Source organism: Cyanistes caeruleus, unplaced genomic scaffold, assembly GCF_971803275.1.
Source record: "Cyanistes caeruleus unplaced genomic scaffold, bCyaCae1.hap1.1 HAP1_SCAFFOLD_94, whole genome shotgun sequence".
Taxonomy (NCBI): domain Eukaryota; kingdom Metazoa; phylum Chordata; class Aves; order Passeriformes; family Paridae; genus Cyanistes; species Cyanistes caeruleus.
The window spans coordinates 610,522-634,818 of NW_028255897.1; the positions used below are offsets into that span (position 1 = coordinate 610,522).

At 52.6% G+C, this 24,297-nt stretch overlaps 2 protein-coding genes across 2 annotated transcripts in view; one reads left to right on the forward strand and one right to left on the reverse strand.

The window, feature by feature from the left end:
- LOC147646520 (uncharacterized) overlaps positions 1 to 24,297 on the reverse strand; it is a 319,904-nt gene that overhangs the window by 141,965 nt on the left and 153,642 nt on the right. The window lies entirely within an intron of this gene.
- Positions 1,361 to 9,952, forward strand: LOC147646526 (olfactory receptor 14J1-like). Its single transcript, XM_086873362.1, has one exon. The coding sequence runs from the start codon at positions 7,745 to 7,747 to the stop codon at positions 8,675 to 8,677; it is 933 nt and encodes a 310-aa protein (XP_086729488.1). The 5' UTR covers positions 1,361 to 7,744; the 3' UTR covers positions 8,678 to 9,952.

Consider the following 24,297-nt stretch of genomic DNA (forward strand, 5'->3'; position numbering starts at 1 on the left):
TTTGTTCCTTATCCCGTTGCTGTTCCAAATAAATTGTTCTTATCCCAGCCCGGGATCTTTGCCTTTTGTGCTTTCCATGGGAGGTGGGAGGGAAGCGAGCGGCAGCGCGGTTTTAGCTGAAGCAGGAAATTGGGGAATGCCATTCCTGAAGCCCAGCCCATGGAAACCGAGCATCCCAGCTGGTGCCAGGCCTGGTTGCCATGGCAGCAGCCTTGGGAGCGGGTCCCTGGCTGGGGGCTGCGGGAACCTCTTCCCTCTGGTGCCCAGGGCCAGGAGTGGAGGGAGCGGCTGGAGCTGAGGCGGGCAGGTTTAGGCTGGATGTGAGGGAAAGGTTTTTCCCGCGAGGCTGCTGGGGCACTGAACAGGCTCCCCAGGGAAGGCTCCCAGCTCCAGGGCTGGCTGAGCTCCAGCAGCGTTTGGCCAGCGCTGCCAGGCTCAGGCTGGGATTGTTGGGGTGTCCTGTGCAGGGCCAGCAGTTGGACTGGAGGATCCCCATGGCTCCCTCCCAACTCAGCCAATTCTGTGGCTCTGGGATCCCATGAGCCTGGGGATGGGACTGCAAATGGTTGCCATGGCAATGGACTCTGGCTCCAGGCCTGAGCTGGTGTCCATGGCAACCACCCCTGGCATGGGGTCTCCATGGAGCTGCCAAGGGACTGACCATAGCAACAGGGGCTATGTTGGTTGCCATGGAAACAGACCATATCAACAGGTCCTGGTGATGGTTGCCTATCTGATTTGTTACAGGCCCTCAGAGGGTCTCCATTGAGACATTCCAAGAGTCTTCAGGCTGTTCAAGAGCTGGGATGTTACAGGAACAGGCAGGGGCTCCACTGAGACCTCCCAGGAGTTTCTGGGGATGCTGAAGAGTTGTGTGGTCACACAGAGTCACAGCAATTCCATAGTGACATCCCAGGGGACCCTGGGCTGCTAAGGCACCACTCTGTCACAGGCACTCCCGGTGGCTCCACGGTGACATCCCAGGAGTCCCCAGGCTGCCAAAGAGCCGGGATGTCACAGACACTCCCAGGGCTTCCTGTCACGGGCAGAGTGGGAGCTTCAGGCAAAAGCTTTATTTCTTTATTGGAGAAACCCCTGCTGAGTCATGAGGTGGAGAAATGACACCCAAAAGGCACCAGGGATCCTCAAACCCCTTCAGGTCACCTAGACTTTCAAATTCTTTCTAAGAGAGGAGACTGAAAGCAGCTGGATTCAATCCCAGCCCCAGAGTTTGTCAAAAGTTTATGTGTAAATATTGGACAGTTGGAACTGAACTGTAATGCAATTTGTCCCACAGGATTAACAATGAAATATCAGATATATTTATACAAATACAACTGTGACTGATTCTGAATATGATTAGACAGATTTATTTACACCACAGAGTAATTAAAGAAAAAGTGTTATTTACTCCACAGTACAGGAGCTATAACAATTATTAGAATTTAGTGCACTAGGAAGCAGTTTTGAAGTAAACAGAGCCTTGCTGGTGTTTGAGCTCATTCCAGGCACAGCCTCCTGCTCCAGCAGGAACTGCCTTTCCTGTGCCATGGCCAGGGCAGATCCCGCTGCAGGAAAAGCCCCAGGCCAGCCCCAACCCAGGGAAGGGCTCGGGCACAAGTGCAGAGTGCCGTGCTGGGAGCTGTGCCAGGGACAGCCTGAGGCACCAAAGGCACCTTGGCAGCAGCAGCTGCTTCCAGGCCATGGCCAGAAGGCTCCCTTGGCACCCCGGCCTGGTGGCCAGCACTGCAGAGCTGCTGCTTCAGGGCTCATTTCTGGCTGGGCTCTGAAAAGCCACTGCTGCTCCAGGAGCCTGACTGGGAAGCAATTTGCCCCAGCACCCTGGGGACAAGATAATAATGAACAAACTCTTCATGGCAGCAGAGACAAGGCAGGGGCAGAGGAAAGGGGAGAGCCAGGCCCAGGGAACATGGCTGCAATGGTGATGGCTGTGAGGTCAGTGCCACTGCAGCAGCCTGGCTGGCCCTCAGGAGAGGGCACAGGGATGGGCTGTGCAGCTGCAAGGCCCTGCCAGAGGCAACTTGTGCAGCCCTTTGGCCATGGCTGCTGGCCCTGGGCCTGAGGCCAGCAGGGGACAAGTGACCCTGGCAGCCCTGGGGCCTCATTGCCTCCTTGTCCCTGCTCAGCAGCCTGGCAGGGGCCGCCCCATGGTGCTGCCCTTGGCATTGCACATCCCCACATGCCAGTGGCCCGGGAAGAGCCCTGAGCAATGAGGGAGGGACAGCATCTGCCTTGCCAGGGGCTGGGGCTCAGCCCTTGGCCCTTGCCATTCCTGAAACACATCCAGCTTTGCTCAGCACCACAGACACCTTTCCCTTGCTTGTCCCCAGCTGCCATCAGGGCCTCCAGTCTTCTGCTCTGCCTGGAACCTGGGGACGCTTTCTCACTCGTGTCTCTCATTTCAACTACAAGAAACTTCAGTGTTTCCATCTGACTTGGAGCTCTTGAGGAGTTTCTGGAGCACACTCTGAGGGACTGAGTGTGATGCCAAGAGCCCCAAAGGCCCGAGAGGGTGATGAAAGTGCTGGTGCTGTGTCTGTGCTGCTGAGCTGGGCCGGGCTCCTGGCCCAGAGGCAGCTCCTGGCAAGGGCAGCGCTTCAGAGAGACAGCTCTGGCCAGGAGCAGCTCCTGAGCACAGCCCAGCAGGGCTGGGGCCCTGCCAGGGCAGCTCAGGGACACAGAGAGCAGGCCCAGACAGAGCTGCCAGGGGCTCAGCACTGGCAGGGGCTGTGGGATGTGCCAGAGGGGGCTGTGTCCCAGCAGCACCTCTGTGGCTGTGTCCTGGAGCCCCAGAGCAGCTGTGATGTCAGAAAGGGGCTGTGTGACAGCTCCGAGTGGGTTGTGTGAGGTCACAGCTAGGGCTGGAACATCCCAGAGTTTGTTGTGTGAGGTCACTGAGCAGCTGCAGCATCATAGAGGGGATTCTGTGACATCAGAAAGAGGTGTGTGATGTCACAGTGTGGCTGTATGACATCACAGAGTGGGCTGGGTGATGTTACTTAGTGTGTTGTGACATCAGAGACATGACTATGACATCAGAGGTCGAATGTACATCATTACAGAAAGGATTCTGACATCACAGAGCAGGTTGTGACATGACAGATCCACCACAGGGTGGATTGTGATATCACTGGTTGGTTGTGAGACATCACAGAACAGGCTGTCAAGTCACATGGTGGTGATATGAAATCCTAGAGTGGGCAGTGACATCATAGAAAAGCCATGTGACATCTCAGGACAGGTTGTATGACATCACAGTGCTGACTGTGACATCACAGAGTGAACTATGACATCAAATGTGGCTGTGTGACATCACAGAACGCTGTGTGAAATCACGAGGTGATTTTGTGGCATATGGGAAGAGCTGTGACTTCACAGAATGGTGGTGTGACATCCTTGGGCAGGTTGTGTGACACCACTGAGTGGGATGTGACATCCCTGGTGGCTGTGTGACATCTCAGGGGGCTCTGAGAGGTCACTGGGGAGAAGTCCAGAGAAGTCCAACGCTGCTCATGCAGCAGCCTGTCTGCACAGAAACACTTCCAGGGCTCTCTGCATTTCCCTTCCCTCACTCTTGCCTCACTCACACACCTCCCAACAACCCACTTGCTGCTTTCAGCTGCAAGGAGTTCAAAGCTTCTCTGTCCTTCAGCAGCTGCTCTAATTCTGCCTTCAGCCACCTCTGGGGTTGTGTTTATTGTAGAACTCCCCGTGTGTCTGAAACATTCCTTGTGTGGCTCTGCTTTGGGGAAGGGGAACCTCCTTGGTGGCACCTTGGGCTTGGCACACACTTGAGGAGGGTGTCTGTTTTCCATGGGGAAACTCAGCAGTTTTAGATTGCTAAAATCAAAGAAGGAAAACCCCTCTTTGCCTGAGTGCAGCCAGTTCTGTGAGCAAAGCAGGTCCCAGGGGAGTGAGGAGAGACAGGATGGGGCTGGGGAATGTGGAGCAAGGTTGTCCCCACTGGGTCAGACCTCAAGGCACAGCTTCTCTGACCTGGCCAGACCTCCTTAGGAGAGACCCTGGATCAATATCCATCACTGAATGCTGCAATCACCTCTGCTCTAAAGAGTACAGTAAAAAAAAGGACACCTTCTAAAATAGGAATACATATTTCCTAGAAGCTCTTTGAACTATTTCTCCAGAACTATTGTAGGAAACTTTCCTAAGAACTGCACCAGACCAGAGGGAAATCAAGGCACAGCCATGGTTTGTTAGGATTTGCTTGATCCTAATGAGCCCTGTGGTGCATTTGGAGCTGAGCCCTTGAACCTCAGGGCCTGAGAGGAGATTGCACAAACCTTTCCAAGAGTCCAAGTCAGAGGAAAAACCCAAAGTTTCTCCAGGCATTAATGGGTGCCACTGAGGTCCATCCCCAACACAGGCTCCTCATGGACTCCTTGGAGGAGAGAACTGGAGGCCAGGATTGCACAAAAACCTCCCAGAGACTCAGTGTGGGAAGGAAAATCCAAAGTAGCTGGAAAAGCCCTGAGTATCTCAAAGTATTGATGAGCCCCACTGAGTGTCAATGCAAAGCTCCCAAGGGACTCCTTAAAGCAGATAATTGGGGCCAGGATTGCACAAACTTCTCTTAGAGTCTGTATCAAAAGGAGATAGCAAGGATCTTAAAATAATTGAAGTATCTTGAAGCATTAATGAGCCCCACTGAGTGTTGTTACTGACAAAGGCTCTCAAGGGACTAATTACAGCAGATAATTGGAGGCCAGGATTGCACAAAGCTCTCAGAGACTCCAAAGCAAAAGCCAAAGTCCTTTGAAAAAGCTGCAGTCCCTGGGAGCATGAAGGAGCCCCCCAGGGCCATTCCTGAGCAAGGCTCCCCAGGGACTCCTTCCAGCAGATCCCTGAGGCCACTGGCATGTGGGCTAGGGGGGATGCTGAGGGCAGGCCAAGGGGGTGACAGTGGCCAGCCTTGCTGGGGCTGTGCCAGGAGGCCCCAGGGCCTCAGGACAAGGTGTCTCCTCACAGCCCTTGCTGGCACAGCTTTGGCTGCTGTGGCCCAGGGCACCAAGCCTTGGCTTCTCTTTGTCCCCAGCTGTCATCAGTGCCTCCAGTTCTCTGCTCTGCCTGGGGCCTGGGGACACTTTCTCAGTCACATCCCTCAGTGGGACCCATTAAAAGTGAAAGAAACTTTGGAGTTGGATTCTGACTTGGAGTTCTTGAGAGGTTTCTTCCCCTCCCTGTCAGGGACTGATGTTCAGGGCCTCAGCACAAAGCCCCAAGAGGCTCATTAAAGTCCTGCTGCTGTGTCTGTGCTGCTGAGCTGGGCCACGCTCCTGGCACAGAGGCAGCTCCTGGAAACCAAGAAGAGCTTCAAAAGCACATTTCTCTTGCTGAGCAGCTCTTCTGCCAGCCCAGCAGGGCTGGGGCACTGCCTGCAGCCACCCTGGGCACAGCCCAGAGGCACAGAGAGCTTCAATCAGTCAGGGCTGGGAAGGTGCTGGGAAGTGCCTGGGGCAGAATCCCTGCCAGCCCTTGACACAGGAAGCCTCTGGCTGCAGGACAATGCAGCTGCAGCTCCTGGAGGCATCTCCTAAAGCTGGAACATGCCAGTGCCTACAGACTCTGTGAGTACATTCTCTGCCTGTCCCTTGTGCAGAGCAGCCAGGGGTGCCCAGGGCTGTCCTGCAGAGCAGGGTCCTGCAGCCCAGGGCGCTGTGCTGGGGCAGGGACTCTGCTGCCTGCCAGGGACAGCTCTCAGCCGGCCCGGGGAGCTGCTCCCAGCGCTGGGGAGAAGCTGTGGGGGGAAGGAGCCGCCCTGAGCAGGGCAGGGGCTGCTGCTGAGAGGGGCTGTGTGGGGCAGGGCTGCTCCCAGCTCCAGTCCAGCCTGGGCACAGCTCCAGAGGACACTTCCCAAAAGAGGGTGAGACTGGAATTGCTGTAAAGATCAGGAGCTTACCTGAGACTGTTTTCAATGTCTTGCTTTAAGCAGGGTGGGAAAGCTGGGATGATGACAAAAAGATTTTTGCTTTTTATATATGTTTAATATATTTTTAGATCTGTAAACTATTATTATATAGTTATAAAATGATAATCCTTAATTAACTCTATTAAACTACTATTATATACTTATATAACTATTATCTTTAATTAATTCTGGTATGTTTCCTAACCTTTCTCTTAGATTTTAGAACTATAATCTCATCTTCTAAATAGATTTCTGAAATACTGTATTGTCTTATCATCAGGGAGAGGAGCTACAAGAAGAACATTTTGTTTTTTAACCAGAATATGAACAGTCATAACAGAAAGTGGGGCAAAGAAACCCTTGGACCTACTCCAATGGGTTGACTCAGGGGTGTGTAACTGGGGCAGCTGAATCTCCTATTGGAATGTTTCTGTTAAATATCCTAATTAATCAACCTTAATAAATTGTTGAAATAAGGGGCCAGGTGTGCCACATCTCCAATGGGACACCTGGAAGCTTCCAATGAAGGCGTTTTTTACTTTACTGTTCGAACACTGTTGCAGAAGGTTATTTTTCTCTTTTGATTATAGACAACAGAGGGATGAGAGAAGCAGAAGAGGAATTGTAATCCCAGAATCACAGAACATTCTGAGTTGAAAGGGACACACCAGGATCAGCAAAGTAATGTTGGAACATTTACAGAGTTGCCAGAATTGTAAGTTTGGGTGCTCAGTCTCTCTGCTGGGAGCCTCCTAAACAGCCTAAATGCACTGCTCTGATATTGTCATTGGTATCTGGGGCTCTCAGGGAGGCTCTGGCATCTGCAGCAGCTGAGTCAGGCCCTGCCCTTGGGATTGCTGCCAGGCAGGTGTGTCCATGGGAATGGGGTGTCCCAGCTTCCCTGTGACCTGTGGGGCTGTGGGCAAAGCAGTCCATGGCAAAGGGGAATGAGCTGAGCCCCCTCCCTGAGATCCCATCATGGGCACACCTGGGGATCTCCTTGCTGTGTCCTTCCAAGCTCTGAGCTGCCCTCCTGGCTGCAAATCTGTGCCAGAGCCTCTCAGAGTTCCCTGAATGCCCCACGGGGAAGGGCAGAGATGCCACAGCTGAGGAAATGCTGTTGGCTCTACCAAGGGAGCCGTGAGTGTCCTTGGCAGAGGGGGGTGCTGAGCCCTTGCCCAGAGACCTTTAGAGAGGGTGAGACATTCAGGGATCCCTCTGCTCTGGGCAGGGTCTGGTTTATGCCAGGGTGACACAGGAGTGTGACTGTGCTGATTCCAGCCAAAGGTGCAAACCCAGGGCAGTTGGGAACAAGCCCATCTAGCCCCTCACCTTCCCTAAGCCACAGGGAATCCTTTGCCTCTCACATCTCTCAGTGGGAAATTCTGAGTGCAGCAGAAATGCTGGGGATTTCTGACCTCAGAGAAGCAGGAATGGTTTGTGGGTAGGAAAACAATTTGTAAAACCAACTCCTGCTATACTTTAGAAGTGTGTGTGCAGATGGCAACAAGCCCTTCTGCATTAGAAGGGATTCCCCTGACAAATCCTGAATTTCCAGCCTTTTCCCTCTCCTGCATGGCCACAAACCCAGAGCAGCAGGGCAGGGATGGCTCCTGGAGAGCCCCCAGGCACAGGCCTGGCTGCTCGTGGCACACTCAGACAGCACAGCTGGAGCTCAGGCAGGGACCTGGGTGAAGTTTTCCCAGAGCAGGAACAAGGGTGGGTGAGTCCCAGTCTCTCCTAATTTGTCACTGCTCTTTTTCTTCATGAACAGGTCCCCATGTGCAGCCACAGCAGATGTCCAACAGCAGCTCCATGAGCCACTTCCTCCTGCTGGCATTGGCAGACACGCGGCAGCTGCAGCTCCTGCACTTCTGCCTCTTCCTGGGCATCTCCCTGGCTGCCCTCCTGGGCAACGGCCTCATCATCAGCGCCGTAGCCTGCAGCCACCACCTGCACAGCCCCATGTTCTTCTTCCTGCTCAACCTGGCCCTCACTGACCTGGGCTCCATCTGCACCACTGTGCCCAAAGCCATGCACAATTCCCTCTGGGACACCAGAGACATCTCCTACACAGGATGTGTTGCACAGGTCTTTTGTTTTGTGTTCTTCATCTCAGCAGAGTATTTCCTCCTGACCATCATGTGCTACGACTGCTACGTGTCCATCTGCAAACCCCTGCACTACGGGACCCTCCTGGGCAGCAGAGCTTGTGCCCACATGGCAGCAGCTGCCTGGGCCAGTGGCTTTCTCACTGCTCTCATGCACACAGCCAATACATTTTCCCTGCCCCTCTGCCACGACAATGCCTTGGGCCAGTTCTTCTGTGAAATCCCTCAGATCCTCAAGCTCTCCTGCTCCAATTCCTACACTAGAGAACTTGGGCTCATTGCATTCAGTGCCTGTTTAGCACTTGGTTGTTTTGTGTTCATTGTTTTCTCCTATGTGCAGATCTTCAGGGCTGTGCTGAGGATCCCCTCTGAGCAGGGACGGCACAAAGCCTTTTCCACCTGCCTCCCTCACCTGGCTGTGGTCTCTCTGTTCCTCAGCACTGGCACATTTGCCTACCTGAAGCCACCCTCCATCTCCTCCCCATCCCTGGATCTGGCAGTGTCAGTTTTGTACTCGGTGGTGCCTCCAGCCCTGAACCCCCTCATCTACAGCCTGAGGAACCAGGAGCTCAAGGCTGCAGTGTGGACACTGATGACTGAATGGTTTCAGAAACATTAAACTCCTGGAACATTTCTGCAAATCACTTATAATAAAAATCACCTTTGATACTTCCTGTTGGTTTAATTTTGGAGGTTTTCTGTGTTTTCCTTTTTTAATCCTGTCCACAATGAAATGTCATTGTTTGTGCCATTTCTCATTTTGTTTCTCTCCATCTTCCCTGTGGCCAAAGACTGTGTCAATGAGGGCCTGTGCTCTTGGTGGCTTTAAATGAACTAAAGGATCTCCCAGCAAAGTTTTCTCCCAAGAACCCTCTTTTGTTCCCCTCTCTGGAGCTGCAGCAGCAGTGTCTGTGTGCAGAGCTGGGGGCAGATCAGTGCTGGCACAGCAGCTGTGGCCAGGAGCAGCAGCACTTGGTGTTGCCAGTGCTGCTCCCGTGCCACTGCCCCGCTGCCCTCCTGGCCCTGGTGTTGCTGCAGGGCCTGAGTGCTCTCGGGGCCGGGCACAGCCCTGGGGTGGCAGTGCCGGGGCTGCAGCAGGGACAGGCCATGGGCACTGCTGGGGCAGCGCTGACGCCTCAGGGCAGGGCCTGGGGGCTCCAGGCTCCTTGCCCAGGCTCTCTCAAGAACACGGCCAGGCCAAAGCTCAGCACAGAAAACCCCCGTGAGCAGCCCCAGGCTGGCCGTGGGCAGGCTGGGGGCAAACAGCATGGCTGGGGCTCTGCAAGGTCCCTGGGGGAGACGGGAAGGAGCAGCAGAGCAGGGGCTGATCCATCCCCACTGCGCTGGACACCCCAGGGCAGCGTCCCAGAGCGTCCTCATGGAGCTGCCAACAACATCCCCCCTGTGCAGCCTTGGCCTCTCCCCCAGCTCAGAGAGGTGCTGCATCCTTGCAGGCACATGTCATGAATAAAATCTCTCAAGAAATCCACCCAGGATAAAATATGGTGTTTAGTTAGGTACAGTTAATGTTCTTATCCCATTTGTAAACCTTGTACCCCTTGTTTACTCTGATGGTTATTAGTAATGTTAATTACTTACCAGTTTCTGAAGTGTTTTAAAGGTTCTTATGAGACATTCCTGTACCCTTTCCCCTTACTTCCCTGCTACCTTGTAACAGAGCTGCTCCCATGGGGGCTAAATCCAACTAACAAAAGCAACCCATTAGAAAGGTATGCCACAGAACCAGGCAACTCCCATGGTCGCTGTGCCACACTAGAACAAAGAAACTCCTGGCCAATTTCTTTCAATTACCGTGTGCTGCACAGGCCGTGGCCGAGGGGGCCTGGACCCACCCGGAGCTCCTCCCGGAGCCCAGCGGACTCCAGCTCAGCGGGGGCCGGCAGCGGGGCACGGCTTAGGCTCAGCAAGGTGTGAGCAGCCGTGGTCCGGCCCAGCCTCAGCCGGGGTCCCGCAGCCTCCCGTCCCCACCCGGTCACTGCTGGGGCCAGCCCGACCCCGCCAGGCCGAGCCTGTGCGATTCAGCCCTTCTGGGACACAGGGCCAGAAAGACTTCAGCCCTGAAGCAGCAGGCTTTGAGTTCAAGCCTTGGGAAGCACTTGCCAAAGGCTTGATGGCAATTCATACGTTCATCAAGTCACCCCACTGAAAATTATGTTTCTAGAATCTTCCCATGTCTCTCCCCCAATTGGTTGCAATTCGTCGCAGTATTTTGCATCTTTCTAACCCCAGTCTGTGTCTGGACCCATGCCCTCAGACTGTGCCCTCACACCTCCCCTAGATATTGTTGTGTCTGCCCCAAGGCCTGGTCTTTGCACTTTGCTCCTGTGCTGCGCAGGCTTTATGGGCCTCATCCCTACTTGATTTTCCCATTCCAGTTGGTTTTGGGGACTCCAGTGAACCCGCTCCTTTAATTTCCTCCTCGGTTGCCCGGGTGTCAGGGGACCCTGAAGCTTTAAGGATTGTTGTGGCCACTGTCAGCACGACTGCAAGGGCCGCAGTGCAGCGGGGCCCGGCCCGACCGGCAGCCGGGTACCTCCTCAAAGGTGGAAGCAAGAGAGAGATTTCCCGGGCTTGCCTGTCTGCAAAATGTCAGTCTCACAGAGGTGGATGCAGCTTTTTAAATGCTTTAATAGGTATTCAGTTCCCACAGCTAGCCAGCTCTTGGATTTTGCTTGGCACAGGGGCAGCTCTCGCTTAGCAGCTCCTCTCAGTAAAATCATTTCCATGGGGGGCTTCTTCCCTGCTCACCAAATAGCAATTCATGCAAAAGCAGCACAAACTGTTCTTCCTGTCCTCCTATCTTTGCCAGAGAGTGCCTTTCAAAGGGATAATAATTGGGAGGGAGGGGGTTTACATTTTCCATTGCAAAGGAGCCTCCTGCCTCCCTTAGCAGGCCCCTGTCTTTCAAACGAAGACACACACGGTCTCCTTTTGCACCTTCACTTGGCCCCAGCCACTCCTGATCATTTGAAGGAGCGGCTCAGAAGAAGGGGCTGCAATCCCCCAAGGCCTGGGCTGCTCCAGGCCGCTCCTGGTGCCTTGGGCTGTTGAAGGGGTGCTGGGGTGGCCTTTGTGACACAGGCACAGGGTGCCGGGGTGGCCTTTGTGACACAGGCACGGGGTGCCGGGGTGCCCTTTGTGACACAGGCACGGGGTGCCGGGGTGGCCTTTGTGACACAGGCACGGTGCGTCAGGGCCGTGGTGACGCGGGACCTTGCGGTGCCCAAAGTCCATTGTGACATGGCAGAGCCCCGCCCCGGCTGGGGGGTATATAAAGGGCTTGTGGGGCCTGGGTCAGTCCCAGGACAGTGGCTGTGTCCAGGTACCTGTGTGCGCCAGAGGACTGCAGGCACGGAGGAGGAGAAGGCGAAGCCCAAGTCCCAGCCCCCCAGGCCCTGGCCCGGCTCACAGAGAGCCCAGGCCTTGAGGGAGCAGCAGGAGGAGGCTGAGAGGGCAAGCAGAGGGAGGAGAGGAGCCGTGGAGTCCTGCGCTGAGGAAGAGCCAGAGCTCTGCCGAGGAGAAATGAACAAGTTCCAGCAAGGGACTCCCGGGGAAGCCTGCACTGAGCCACAGCTGTCCCCAGGAGAAGCCCAGAGCTGCCAGGAGCTCTCTGAGTGGGATGAAGGCCTTGAGCAAGAGCTGGTCCAAGTATGGGGGAGCTACTGGCATTTCCGGGACTGGGATGAGGGCAGGGAGCAAGAGCCCTCCCCAGTTGTCTCCGAGTGGGACGAGTGCAGGGAGCAGGAGCCGTGGCAGGCGGACAGCGATCACTGTCAGGAATTCCCAGATTGGGAAGAATTTCCTGAGCAGTGGCTGTCCCCAGGAGAAGGCACGAGCCGCCGGGCACTCTTGGACTGGGAAGCTTGCCGCAAGCAAGAGCTGTGCCAGGATGGCCAGGAGGTGACTGGAGGCAAAGCAAAGAGAAAATCCTCCAGGTCCAGCTGGGATGATGACAGTGATGGAGAGCTGGCTCAGGACAGCAGGGAATACTGCGACATCCTGTGCAGCCAGCTCAAGGCCTGGCAGCGGGAGGACGATGACTGGGATGAGGTGAGCGTCCTGGAGCTGCACGAGGAAGGAGAAAAGGCCAGGCAGCAGAGACTGGCAGATTTAGCCCAAGGGGGAATCCTGCTGCCTGTCCCTCGAGAAGCTGGGGTGGAGTGCCAGGAGCCCGATCTGTGCCCGCAAGAGCAAATCTGTGCTGGGCCTGGCCCTCTGGCAGCCCAAGTCACAGTGGAAGATGTCTCTTCTCCTGGGCAGCCGCTTCCCCACAGGAAAGGCCGCTCGCTCTTGAGGCGGGCACTGCAGGGGCTGCGGGCACTGCGGGGGCTGCAGGAGCTGTTCCGCTGCCCCTGCCTGGCGGCACAGCCACAGGATCAGCACCCGCTGCCAGCAGCGCCGGGCTGCAGATGGTGGCTGCCCCGCGGCCTGCCCGGCGCCCCGAGGGAGCCGCACGGGCTGCCCCGGCCTGCGCTGGCCCTGCGGGCCGAGTCGGCCCCGGCCGCTCTGCAGCACCCCCGGGGCGGCTCCCTGAGGGCACACGGCAGCCCAAAGCGGCACCCAAAGGGGGACCCTCACTGCCGGGGCTCAGTGCCGCATCCCGGCCCATCGTCCGGCCGGGAAGGCACCTGGAAAGTCATCGGCTCCCAGCGGCAGCCTGGCACCGCCAGCGGCACCCCTGCACCGGGTCCCCGAGGGCCACAGCCACACGGCTCTTGGCCCTTTGCAGGGACACTGGCTCCAGCTCCTCCCTGCTGGACTCCAAGGCCATTTCCTCTCCTCCGGAAAGGACTCCATGCTGATCCTGGGGCACTTTGGCCATGAGGAATGGACACAGACAGGAGGTGTTGCTCCCAGGACACGACGGCAGCCTGCTGGACTGCAACACACACAGTTCTAACAAAAGAAAAGAAAGTTGTGTTTAGGAAGTAGTAGTAGGAAAGAAAAAAACCCCAACACCCCCCCCCACCACTAAAACCTGCATAAGACCCTCCAGAAACAAAAAAATGATAAAGAATAAGAACAGGAATATTAGGAAGAAGAGGTAGAAGCTGAAGTAGATGAAGACGTACTTAAAACATGGAAAATTAAGAATAAGAATAAAATGTTGGAGTCTGGAATACAGAGTGTGTGCCCTTGTTTCTGAAACTTAGTTATAAGATCCAGTTATAAGTTCCCCCAGGCAGGGCAGGTCCCTGGGTGCTGCCCCTGGCCCAGATAGTTTTCAGATGGAAAAACTATCAGAGGTAAGCTTTTAGAAGACAAAATGTCTTCCCTGCTGACAGCACCGTAAGGAATAGCTGCAGGGCAGAGTTTTAAAAACAGAGGTTCTCTTGACCTCTCTACAGCCTTGCATGGTGCTCAGCATGATAGATCAGAGGAAAAAATATTATTGTGGTGTGGTAGCAGCTTCAGGGAGACAAAGAGTTAACATTGTCCCACCCCAAACCCCTTGTGAAGGGCGGCCCAGGAGTTCTGATTGGGTTTGAGTCCCTGCAGGGTTCTCCCTTGCTGTGCTTCTACTGGTCCCTGACCCTGAACTCCACCCTCAAAGGTGGAAACCCTCGGGGGTTCTGTCCCTCAAAAACCTCTGCTGTGCCTCTGTTCAGAGCTCTCTGTTCTGGACCTGACTTTGTTCCCATGCTGAATAAATGGTTTCGTGAACTGGGAGCCCGTCTCGGTTGGTGTTTGATGCTGGTCCCCAGAATCCTGCTGCTTCTCTGGACGAGATCCTGGAGTTGTGGACTGCAACAGCAGGGTATTGGATGAAATACACAAATTGACACATTGGGGGACGCAGGGTCTATGTGACCATTTCTTGAGGGAGAACATCTGCATAGGGGTTTATGATATAGCAAAGGCCATCACTCAGGGCTGTGTAACGTGTCAAAGGGTAAACCAACGAGTGATGACGAAACCCGTACCAGGGGGGAGGGAACTAGCGGAGAGACCCTTCCAAAATGTGCAAATTGATTTCACAGAAATGCCTCTAGGACAGGGATACAAACACCTGCTAGTGATCGTAGATAACCTGACCCATTGGCCAGAGGCTTTTCCCACTTGGAATGAAAGAGCGAGAGTAGTAGTCAAAATACTTTTGGAACATATTGTCCCCAGGTATGGGTTAATCAATAACATAGACTCGGACCAAGGCCCCCATTTCACTGCCCGTGTCCTCCAGGAAACCACTGAAGCCCTGGGGATAAAGTGGAGGTTACACACCCCATGGCATCCCCAGAGCTCCGGTCGGGTAGAACGGATGAATAAGACCATAAAAACGACCTTAACTAAGCTGACTATGGAGACTAAATTAGATTGGATAAAATGTTTCCCTTTGGCTTTGTTGCAAATAAGAACCCCACCTCGAGCAGACTTCGGGGTATCCCCCTATGAAATGTTATTTGGACTCCCCTTCCTAATTACTCCTTACAGCACTGCCCAGTATACTGAAGGGGAAGAAACCTCAAGGAGGTATTTGGAAACTGTTGTTAAAACTTTAGAAAACCTCAGGAAAAAAGGGTATCTCCCCCAGACTCCTCCCTTTGAGGTAGACACACACCATATCAACCCTGGGGATTGGGTATTAGTAAAATCTTGGGCTAACTCTCCTCTCACTCCAAAGTTTGAAGGACCCTACCAATTTCAACTCACCACACATACGGCTGTGAGAACCCGGGAAAAAGGGTGGACACACGTGACTTGAGTTAAAGGACCAGTGGCACCACCAGATGGGGAAGTAAACTCTGAAAAAGATCCCTCTAACTGGACTGTTGTCCCCAACACCAAGGACTTGAAAATAACCTTAAGAAGGAAACCCAGAGACTAAAGTCCCCAACCAGGAACTGGAATTACAACAGTTGTTGTTAAGTGATCTCTTGGCTGCAACATTTGTGGTTAAGTGTTTCTTTAAAGTTTGTGAACTAATGTTAAAGTGTTTTCCAGTTTTGGTTAACTTGTAACTATTATTATTATTATTATTTGAAAAATTAAAAGAACCCCTCCCCCCTGAATAAGGCTCCAATTTCCTAGCCAAGACTATATCCCTCTCTGGGCAGCTTTTCCCAAGACCAAAACCGACAACAGTAAAAAGGAGAAGGACAAAAAAAGAATAAAGCTGTAAGCCTTGGACTCAGACCCCCAAAAGAGTGTGAGGAAAACCCCAAGAGGCAAGACCAGGGGAGATCAAACATGGTTCCTGCTGGACTCTTGGGAGTCACGGACAGGAGGGAGCCTAAAAGGATCATCACAAGGCTCATGGTAGGTCTGGTGATAGCAATGCACCTCACCAATGCCATGGGGACAGACTCTTGCATGAAATGTTATTATCCCTTGTATGATGGGGAAAATCTAGGGTCCCTGGTAAGGGTCCACACAAATTTGAGTCCTTCTTGTTATAACAAATCACAATTAGAAGAATGCCAAGAAAACGGAAAAACATATTGGATTACCAGAAATACGGCCACTTTTAGAGAACGTCTTTTGGGAGACTGTCCCATGAGGGATACTTGGCTGTGCTTTGAAAAGAACGAACCAGTAAAAGGTGAACCTGATGTGGTAAAGGAGAAAAGAGTGGACATGAGCGTGGGAAATGAAGAATAGGAAAATTTGAGTGGGAAGAACTTGTTCATTGATTCAGCTGAAAAGATCAGCAAGGAATTAAATATAACTGATTGTTGGGTATGTGGGAGTACTAAAATGTCTGATATTTGGCCCTGGGAGGGAATTAGCTTGAAATCTTGAGAAATTCTAAGCATAAAATGAACTGGGGAAGGCCAAAGCACACCAGGGTATAGGAGAAGAGAAAAATGGGAGTTAAAGGCTAAGGTAATTGGGGAAGACTGTATTCTACAAACTGGAAAAAGATATAGAACCCTGGTGGGGCGGATGGCATGCAAAAGATATAACGAAGAATCTAGGAACTAAATGGGTTCCCCCAGGAGCCCAGCCTAAGATATTGATCCTTAGAGAAGAGGGAAAAAGGGTGCATTCATCACAAAGGATATAACCTTTATGAATGTGCAGAAAAAGGGATCAATCCCTTCTGGGGAATTAGAAGCCTATCAAAGCATTGGGAGTACCCCTATGAAGACAGGGAGGGTTTTTGGGAAGCCCCAGATGATTTCTTTTGGATCTGTGAGGATGCAGCTTATACACATCTACCAGGAGACTGGTCAGGTAGCTGCACGATTGGGGTGATAAAGCCAGCTTTCTTCCTGCTCCCAAAACAAGCTGGCTCAGAGGCCCCTAAAAAGGAAGAAGAGGAGTGTAATAAGCACAGGAGGGACCCAGAATTGGAAAGGAACAGTCTGGACCCTGGAAGAAATAATAAGAACTTATGGGCCAGCGACCTGGGCCCAGGATGGGTCCTGGGGATATAGGACCCCAATATACATGTTAAACAGAATAATCAGGCTCCAAGCTGTAATTGAAATAACATCAAACAAAACAGCCCCAGCCTTGATCATATAAGTGACCACCTCTCCCAGACCTGATGTACCTGGTGTACCAACTCCGACTGGCAGTAGATTACCTTCTCGCTGATGAGGGGGGAATCTGTGGGAAGTTCAACACCTCTGAATGCTGCCTAGAAATAGATGATAAAAGTGAAGTAATCTGGAACATTTCTAAAGAGATCAGAAAAATCTCCTACTTAGGGAACCAAGAATGGATGCTGATCCTGAATACTGATTGGTGGGATAGTTTCTGGTCCTTTAAGGGCTGGTGGAAAAAGGTGGCATTCATTGGTATAGCGGGACTAGCAGGACTGTTATTTCTTCCCTGCGTCATCCCATCTATGATCAGAATGATTACCTCAGTAATACAGTCTAGCAGGACGATCTACAACTTGTTAGAAATAACCCAAGAGAAGGGAAAAACTAAGATCCTAATGTTAGAAAGTTCAGAGCTGAAAGAAGCTGTCTCAGTTCTAGAAGACAGGTGTCCGCTAGGGAGAGCAGGAGCCTCCCTTGGGATGAAAGAATGTTGACCCTCTCCCTCCGAATTATTGTAAATTTGAAATCAAGGGGCTTTCAGGCAGAGATCTGGGGATAGGAATAACAGTTCTTTACTAGTATAACCAGGCAAACAAACAAACAATAACTACAGCAATAACAAGAAAACAGAAACAGGGACCCTGTGACAGCTTTCTCGGCTGAGACGGGATGGAGGAGAGGCTTTGTTTTCACAAACCCCTCGGGCAGGCAGTCCCGGTGCTCCTGCAGGGCTCTGAGGAACACTCAGCTGGAACAGCAGGGATGAGCTGAGATCCTGGGCTGGTGGATGAGGTGTATCAGCAGCTCCGCGGCGGTGCCTGGCACTGCCACACGTCCCGGCAGGACAGGGGGTGCGAGGCCACCAACAAAGAGGGGAGGAGGAGAAGAAGCAGCCGCTCCGTCTGGGTGAAGGCGAAATTCCCTTCTCTCCACCGCAGCAGCTCCGCGACCCAGCACACCAACGTCCTTCCCCGAAAAACCGAAAAAGAACCAGCCCAAAAACTGTCCCCACCCTCCTTTTCTGCCCCCTTCCCCGCCCTGGGCCCGGCCGGCCACTCATTGTCCGTTGTGAGCACCCCTAAGTACCGGTAGTTAGGTTGTCCCAGCACATAATGGGTAAAAATTCCCCGGGCAGGCCAGAAGGACAAAACAAAAAAAAAAAAAAAAGACACCTAACCCTCAACACTATCCACCCCGAATTTTTTCCCATACCAAAATGTTACATCAAATATTAAACCTTTAAATTATACACGAACACATACTACTTTAACTATATACATATGTACATGCAGATACAGATACAAGCACAGTGTCATGGGTAGTTCACCCTAAAACCAGGTCCCCTTGGGGTATGCACCGGGTCTCTCCATCTTTTTGCATCACCCACCAAGTGCAACCCGGTCCTTGAGCAAAGACAACCCCACGGATTGGACTGTCTTTGCTGGAGGCAGAATTAACCCAAACAGTTTTTCCCAGCATACCTCTCATATGTACCACTGGAACCTTATCTCCATCTGTCGCTCTAAAGGGCTCAGATTGGGCAGGGCCTGCTCGGTTAGTGGAACCTCGGGTGTTCACCAACCATGTGGCTTTTGCTAAATTAATTTCCCAGTTCTTGAAAGTTCCCCCACACAGTGCCTTCAAGCTGGTTTTAAGCAAGCCATTGCACCGTTCAACTTTTCCAGCAGCAGGTGCATGGTAGGGGATATGGTACACCCACTCAATGCCATGTTCCCTAGCCCAGCTGTTTATAAGGCTGTTCTTGAAATGAGTCCCATTGTCTGACTCAATCCTCTCAGGGGTACCATGCCTCCAAAGGACCTGCTTTTCAAGTCCCAGGATGGTGTTACGGGCTGTAGCATGAGGTACAGGGTAGGTTTCCAACCATCCAGTGGTGGCTTCTACCATTGTGAGCATGTAGCGCTTGCCTTGGCGGGTTTGGGGCAGTGTGATGTAGTCAATCTGCCAGGCTTCCCCATATCTATATTTGGACCAACGCCCACCATACCATAGCGGCTTTAACCGCTTGGCCTGCTTGATTGTGGCACACGTCTCACAGTCATGGATAACCTGAGAAATACTGTCCATGGTTAGATCCACCCCTCGGTCTCGTGCCCACTTATAGGTGGCATCTCTACCCTGATGGCCTGAGGCGTCATGGGCCCATCGAGCTAGGAACAACTCTCCCTTGTGTTGCCAATCTAAGTCTATCTTTGACACCTCTATCTTTGCAGCCTGATCCACCTGCTCATTGTTTCGGTGCTCTTCATTAGCCCTACTCTTGGGGACATGGGCATCTACATGACGGACCCTCACAGACAGTTTCTCTACCCTGGTGGCGATGTCTTTCCACTCATCAGCAGCCCAGATTGGTTTTCCTCTGCGTTGCCAGTTGGCCTTTTTCCACCTTTCCAGCCATCCCCACAGAGCATTGGCTACCATCCATGAATCAGTGTAGAGGTAGAGCTTTGGCCACTTCTCTCTTTCAGCAATGTCCAGGGCTAGTTGAACAGCTTTGAGTTCGGCAAGTTGGCTTGATCCACCTTCTCCTTCAGTGGCCTCTGCGACCTGTCGTGTGGGGCTCCATACGGCTGCTTTCCACTTCCGGTTCATCCCTACGATGCGACAGGAACCATCAGTAAACAGAGCGTAGCGTGTTTCTTCTGCTGGCAGTTGGTTGTACGGTGGAGCTTCTTCAGCCCGTGTCACTTGTTCCTGCTCTTCTTCATCAGTAAGACCAAAGTTTCCACCTTCCGGCCAGTTTGTAATTATCTCTAAAATCCCAGGGCGATTCGGGTTTCCAATACGGGCGCGCTGCGTGATGAGGGCGATCCACTTGCTCCATGTAGCGTCAGTGGCGTGGTGGGTAGCAGGAACCTTTCCTTTAAACATCCACCCCAGCACTGGTAGTCGGGGTGCCAGGAGGAGTTGTGCTTCTGTGCCAATCACTTCTGAGGCGGCTTGAACTCCTTCATAGGCAGCTAAGATTTCCTTCTCTGTGGGAGTGTAGTTGGCTTCGGACCCTCTGTAGCTTCGGCTCCAGAATCCCAGTGGTCGGCCTCGAGTCTCACCAGGCACTTTCTGCCAAAGGCTCCAGGACAAGCCATTGTTCCCAGCTGCAGAGTAGAGCACGTTCTTCACATCTGGTCCTGTTCTGACTGGGCCAAGGGCTACTGCATGGGCGATCTCCTGTTTGATCTGAGCAAAGGCTTGTTGTTGTTCAGGGCCCCAGTGGAAATCATTCTTTTTTCGGGTAACCAGGTAGAGAGGGCTCACAATCTGGCTGTACTCAGGAATGTGCATCCTCCAAAAACCTATGGCACCTAGGAAAGCTTGCGTTTCCTTCTTGCTGGTGGGTGGAGACATTGCAGTGATCTTATTGATGACCTCAGTGGGAATCTGACGCCGTCCGTCTTGCCACTTTACTCCCAGGAACTGGATCTCTCGAGCAGGTCCTTTGACTTTGTTCTTCTTGATGGCAAAGCCGGCTTGTAGCAGAATCTGGATGATCTTTTCTCCTTTCTCAAATACTTCCACTGCTGTGTTCCCCCACACAATGATGTCATCAATGTACTGCAGATGTTCTGGAGCCTCACCCTTTTCCAGGGCAGCCTGGATCAGTCCATGGCAGATGGTGGGGCTGTGCTTCCACCCCTGGGGCAGTCGGTTCCAGGTGTACTGCACTCCCCTCCAGGTGAAGGCAAACTGAGGCCTGCATTCTGCTGACAGGGGAATGGAGAAAAATGCATTAGCAATATCAATTGTGGTGTACCACTTCGCTGCTTTGGACTCCAGCTTGTACTGGAGCTCCAACATGTCCGGCACGGCAGCGCTCAGCGGTGGAGTCACTTCATTCAATGCACGATAGTCCACAGTCAATCTCCATTCTCTGTCATACTTGTGCACAGGCCAGATGGGGCTGTTGAAGGGTGAGTGGGTTTTGCTGACCACCCCTTGGCTCTCCAGCTCTCTGATCATCTTGTGGATGGGGATCACAGCATGTCGATTTGTCCTATACTGCCGGCGGTGCACCGTCGAGGTGGCAATTGGTGCTCACTGTTCTTCCACCTTCAGGAGTCTTACTGCAGATGGGTTCTCTGATAGTCCAGGCAAGGTGTTCAATTGCTTAATGTCCTCTGCCTCCACAGCAGCTATTCCAAAAGCCCACCTGAGTCCCTTTGGATCTTTGTAATAGCCATTTCTAAGGAAGTCCATGCCCAGAATACACGGGGCCTTGGGGCCAGTCACAATGGGATGTTTCTGCCACTCCTTCCCAGTCAGGCTCACCTCAGCTTCCAACAGAGTCAATTGCTGCGATCCCCCCGTCACCCCAGCAATGGAAACAGGTTCTGCCCCCACATGTCCTGATGGCATTAGGGTACACTGTGCACCAGTATCAACTAAAGCGTCATATTTTTGTGGCTCTGATGTGCCAGGCCATCGGATCCACACCGTCCAAAAGACCCGGTTTTCCCGTGCCTCTTCCTGGCTAGAGGCAGGGCCTCTCTAGCACTGGTCATCCTCTCCTCCTTGGGCATACATGCTAGAGGTTCCTTCAAGGGGATCATCCTCTTTTCTGTAATATCTGCCAGTTTGGTCACGGGAGGTTGAGGCTACCTTCACTTTAGTGGAACCTTTCTGGTTACTGGTTCCCTGCCTGAGTTGACGCACTCGTGCTGCCAGGGCAGAAGTGGGTTTCCTATCCCACTTTCCCATGTCTTCCCCATGGTCACGTAGAAAGAACCACAGCTCAGTTCGTGAGGTGTACCCTCTCTCTCTAGCTGGGGGACGTGGGGCTTGGAGTTTTGGGCTTGTGACCCGCACTGGTGCCATATGGGAACTGTTCTTCCTCATCTCTTCCCTCATTTCCCTCATCTCCTCTTTGAGTTCCTTAATCACAGCAGAAATCTTAGCCTGATGTGGGCCATGGACCATACTGGCGAAATGTCTAAGCCTGGTGGTGACAGAACCCACCGTCTCTCGGCTGTTATCGGCATTAATCGTTGCAATATAGGTGGTGTAGTCACGTGGCCCTAGATTTGCCAGACTCCACAACATCTGCCCAGTGCACCTGACTTTGTCAGGGTCATTATCATGCTGTCCATCCCTCCCAAAAAGGACCTCTAATATTGCCACTTCTCTCAGCTGTTGGATCCCTTCCTCAATGGTTTTCCATTCCCTTCTACGATAGTGCTCTTCCATTCTCTCTCTGTGGACAAACCTCTCTCTTACACTCATCAAAAGCCGCTCCCAGAGGGAAAGGGGCCCTTGCTCCCTGACGAATATCTGATTCACACCTGAGTCCTGGGTCAAGGGTCCCACATTCCTTGCCTCACCACCATCCAGCTGCACACCTGTACCCATAAGGTCCCAGACCCGAAGTAACCAGGTTGTATAAGGCTCATGCCCCCGCCTCACAATGTCTTTTTGTAACTTACGGAGACTGTCATATGTCAGAGACTCAGTGATGATTTCAACTTCTGGCTCCCCTGTGGGTTGTGAGGACCCTCCTTTCTTATCCTTATCAACAGGGTGCTGTGATTTCATCTTAGACTTCCTCGTTTCCACAGGAGCAACAGCTGCTGGCTGTGACTGCCCTTGTGGTTCAGCTGGAACCTGGATGGTTGTAACGTCTGTGGGTTCCACTGCAGCACCATCAGACTCTATCTCTTTGAGGCAGGGGGAGGGTTTCCCAGCAGCTGAGGAAATGCATTCTATCTTCTGGCTCATCTCATGTATCTCCTTGACCAGAACCCCCACCCACTCTGGATGGTTCATTTCTGAGGTGGGCTGTGGGGCAGGGGCAGGCTCTGGTGCAGCACCCCCTGTCTCTGGGGCTGTGCCAGGCTCTGGGGCAGCACCCCCTGTCTCTGGAGCTGTGCCAGGCTCTGGGACATTGCCCCCTGTCTCTGGGGCTGTGCTAGGCTCTGGGACATTACCCCCTGTCTCTGGGGCTGTGCCAGGCTCTGGGGCAGCACTCGCTGTCTCTGGGGCTGTGCCAGGCTCTGGGGCAGCACTCCGTGTCTCTGGGGCTGTGCCAGGCTCTGGGACATTACCCCCTGTCTCTTTTCCTTTGTCTCTGAAGGCTAAGTAGAACAGGCCTATCAGCAACACCAGACACTGTATGGTGTCATTAGCATTCAGAGAAGATTTTAACCCTTCGAAAACTGGCTGTGTAGGCCCAAGGAACTGGGTGAAAGGTTGGGAGAAAATTTCCCCACCTGTCTTTTTCTCCCAGTAGGTACCATTATTAAAGTAACCCAAAAACCATCCAGTTAATGTGTGACAGCTCTGAATCCATGAGCCCACCGTCCAGAGGACGTTAAACATCCATGAATTCCTCACCTTATCAATCCACAAAACAAGCTGGATAATAGCCACAGTAGCCTTAGTTATAGGACCCATATTTAGGTAAGGTACAGAAAATGGGAGAAATATAGATGTGACCACATGCCCCGCGAACCTGGGTAAGCTCAACAGCATGGTTCTACCTAACAAGGTTTCTAAATCCAGCACACAAAAGTTAGGTTATTTAAGAACTGTTATTCCTTTTTATTTTTTTTTTTTGCCCTTTTCCTCTCAGTGCCCCACGGATGGGCGCCAAAAATCTGTCTCGGTTCTAGAAGACAGGTGTCCGCTAGGGAGAGCAGGAGCCTCCCTTGGGATGAAAGAATGTTGACCCTCTCCCTCCGAATTATTGTAAATTTGAAATCAAGGGGCTTTCAGGCAGAGATCTGGGGATAGGAATAACAGTTCTTTACTAGTATAACCAGGCAAACAAACAAACAATAACTACAGCAATAACAAGAAAACAGAAACAGGGACCCCGTGACAGCTTTCTCGGCTGAGACGGGATGGAGGAGAGGCTTTGTTTTCACAAACCCCTCGGGCAGGCAGTCCCGGTGCTCCTGCAGGGCTCTGAGGAACACTCAGCTGGAACAGCAGGGATGAGCTGAGATCCTGGGCTGGTGGATGAGGTGTATCAGCAGCTCCGCGGCGGTGCCTGGCACTGCCACACGTCCCGGCAGGACAGGGGGTGCGAGGCCACCAACAAAGAGGGGAGGAGGAGAAGAAGCAGCCGCTCCGTCTGGGTGAAGGCGAAATTCCCTTCTCTCCACCGCAGCAGCTCCGCGACCCAGCACACCAACGTCCTTCCCCGAAAAACCGAAAAAGAACCAGCCCAAAAACTGTCCCCACCCTCCTTTTCTGCCCCCTTCCCCGCCCTGGGCCCGGCCACTCATTGTCCGTTGTGAGCACCCCTAAGTACCGGTAGTTAGGTTGTCCCAGCACATAATGGGTAAAAATTCCCCGGGCAGGCCAGAAGGACAAAACAAAACAAAAAAAAAGACACCTAACCCTCAACAGAAGCAAAAAGGGTATATGACCAATACCAAAGACTAAAGAAGTTTCACTACCAGGGGCCTGAAACAACAAGTTGACGCAGGCTGATGCCTGGTCAAATTAAAAGAGGGGGGATATTGTTATAAATAAAAATCCTAATGTTCAAATTATATGTTCCTGTTTCAATCCCAGTTTAGGTCCCTGGATAAGGGGTTTTGGTGTTGTAAGTCCCAAAAGGGTTCACTGTTAAGAAGTTCGTACTTGTTTTATCCTTGCATTTGTATCCCCATTCCTTATTCTCTTCCAACCCGTCAGGCAATTTAGCCGCTGCTGCCCAGGATGAACTTCCCCATTTCCCATAAAGACTTGCACACGGGTGCATATT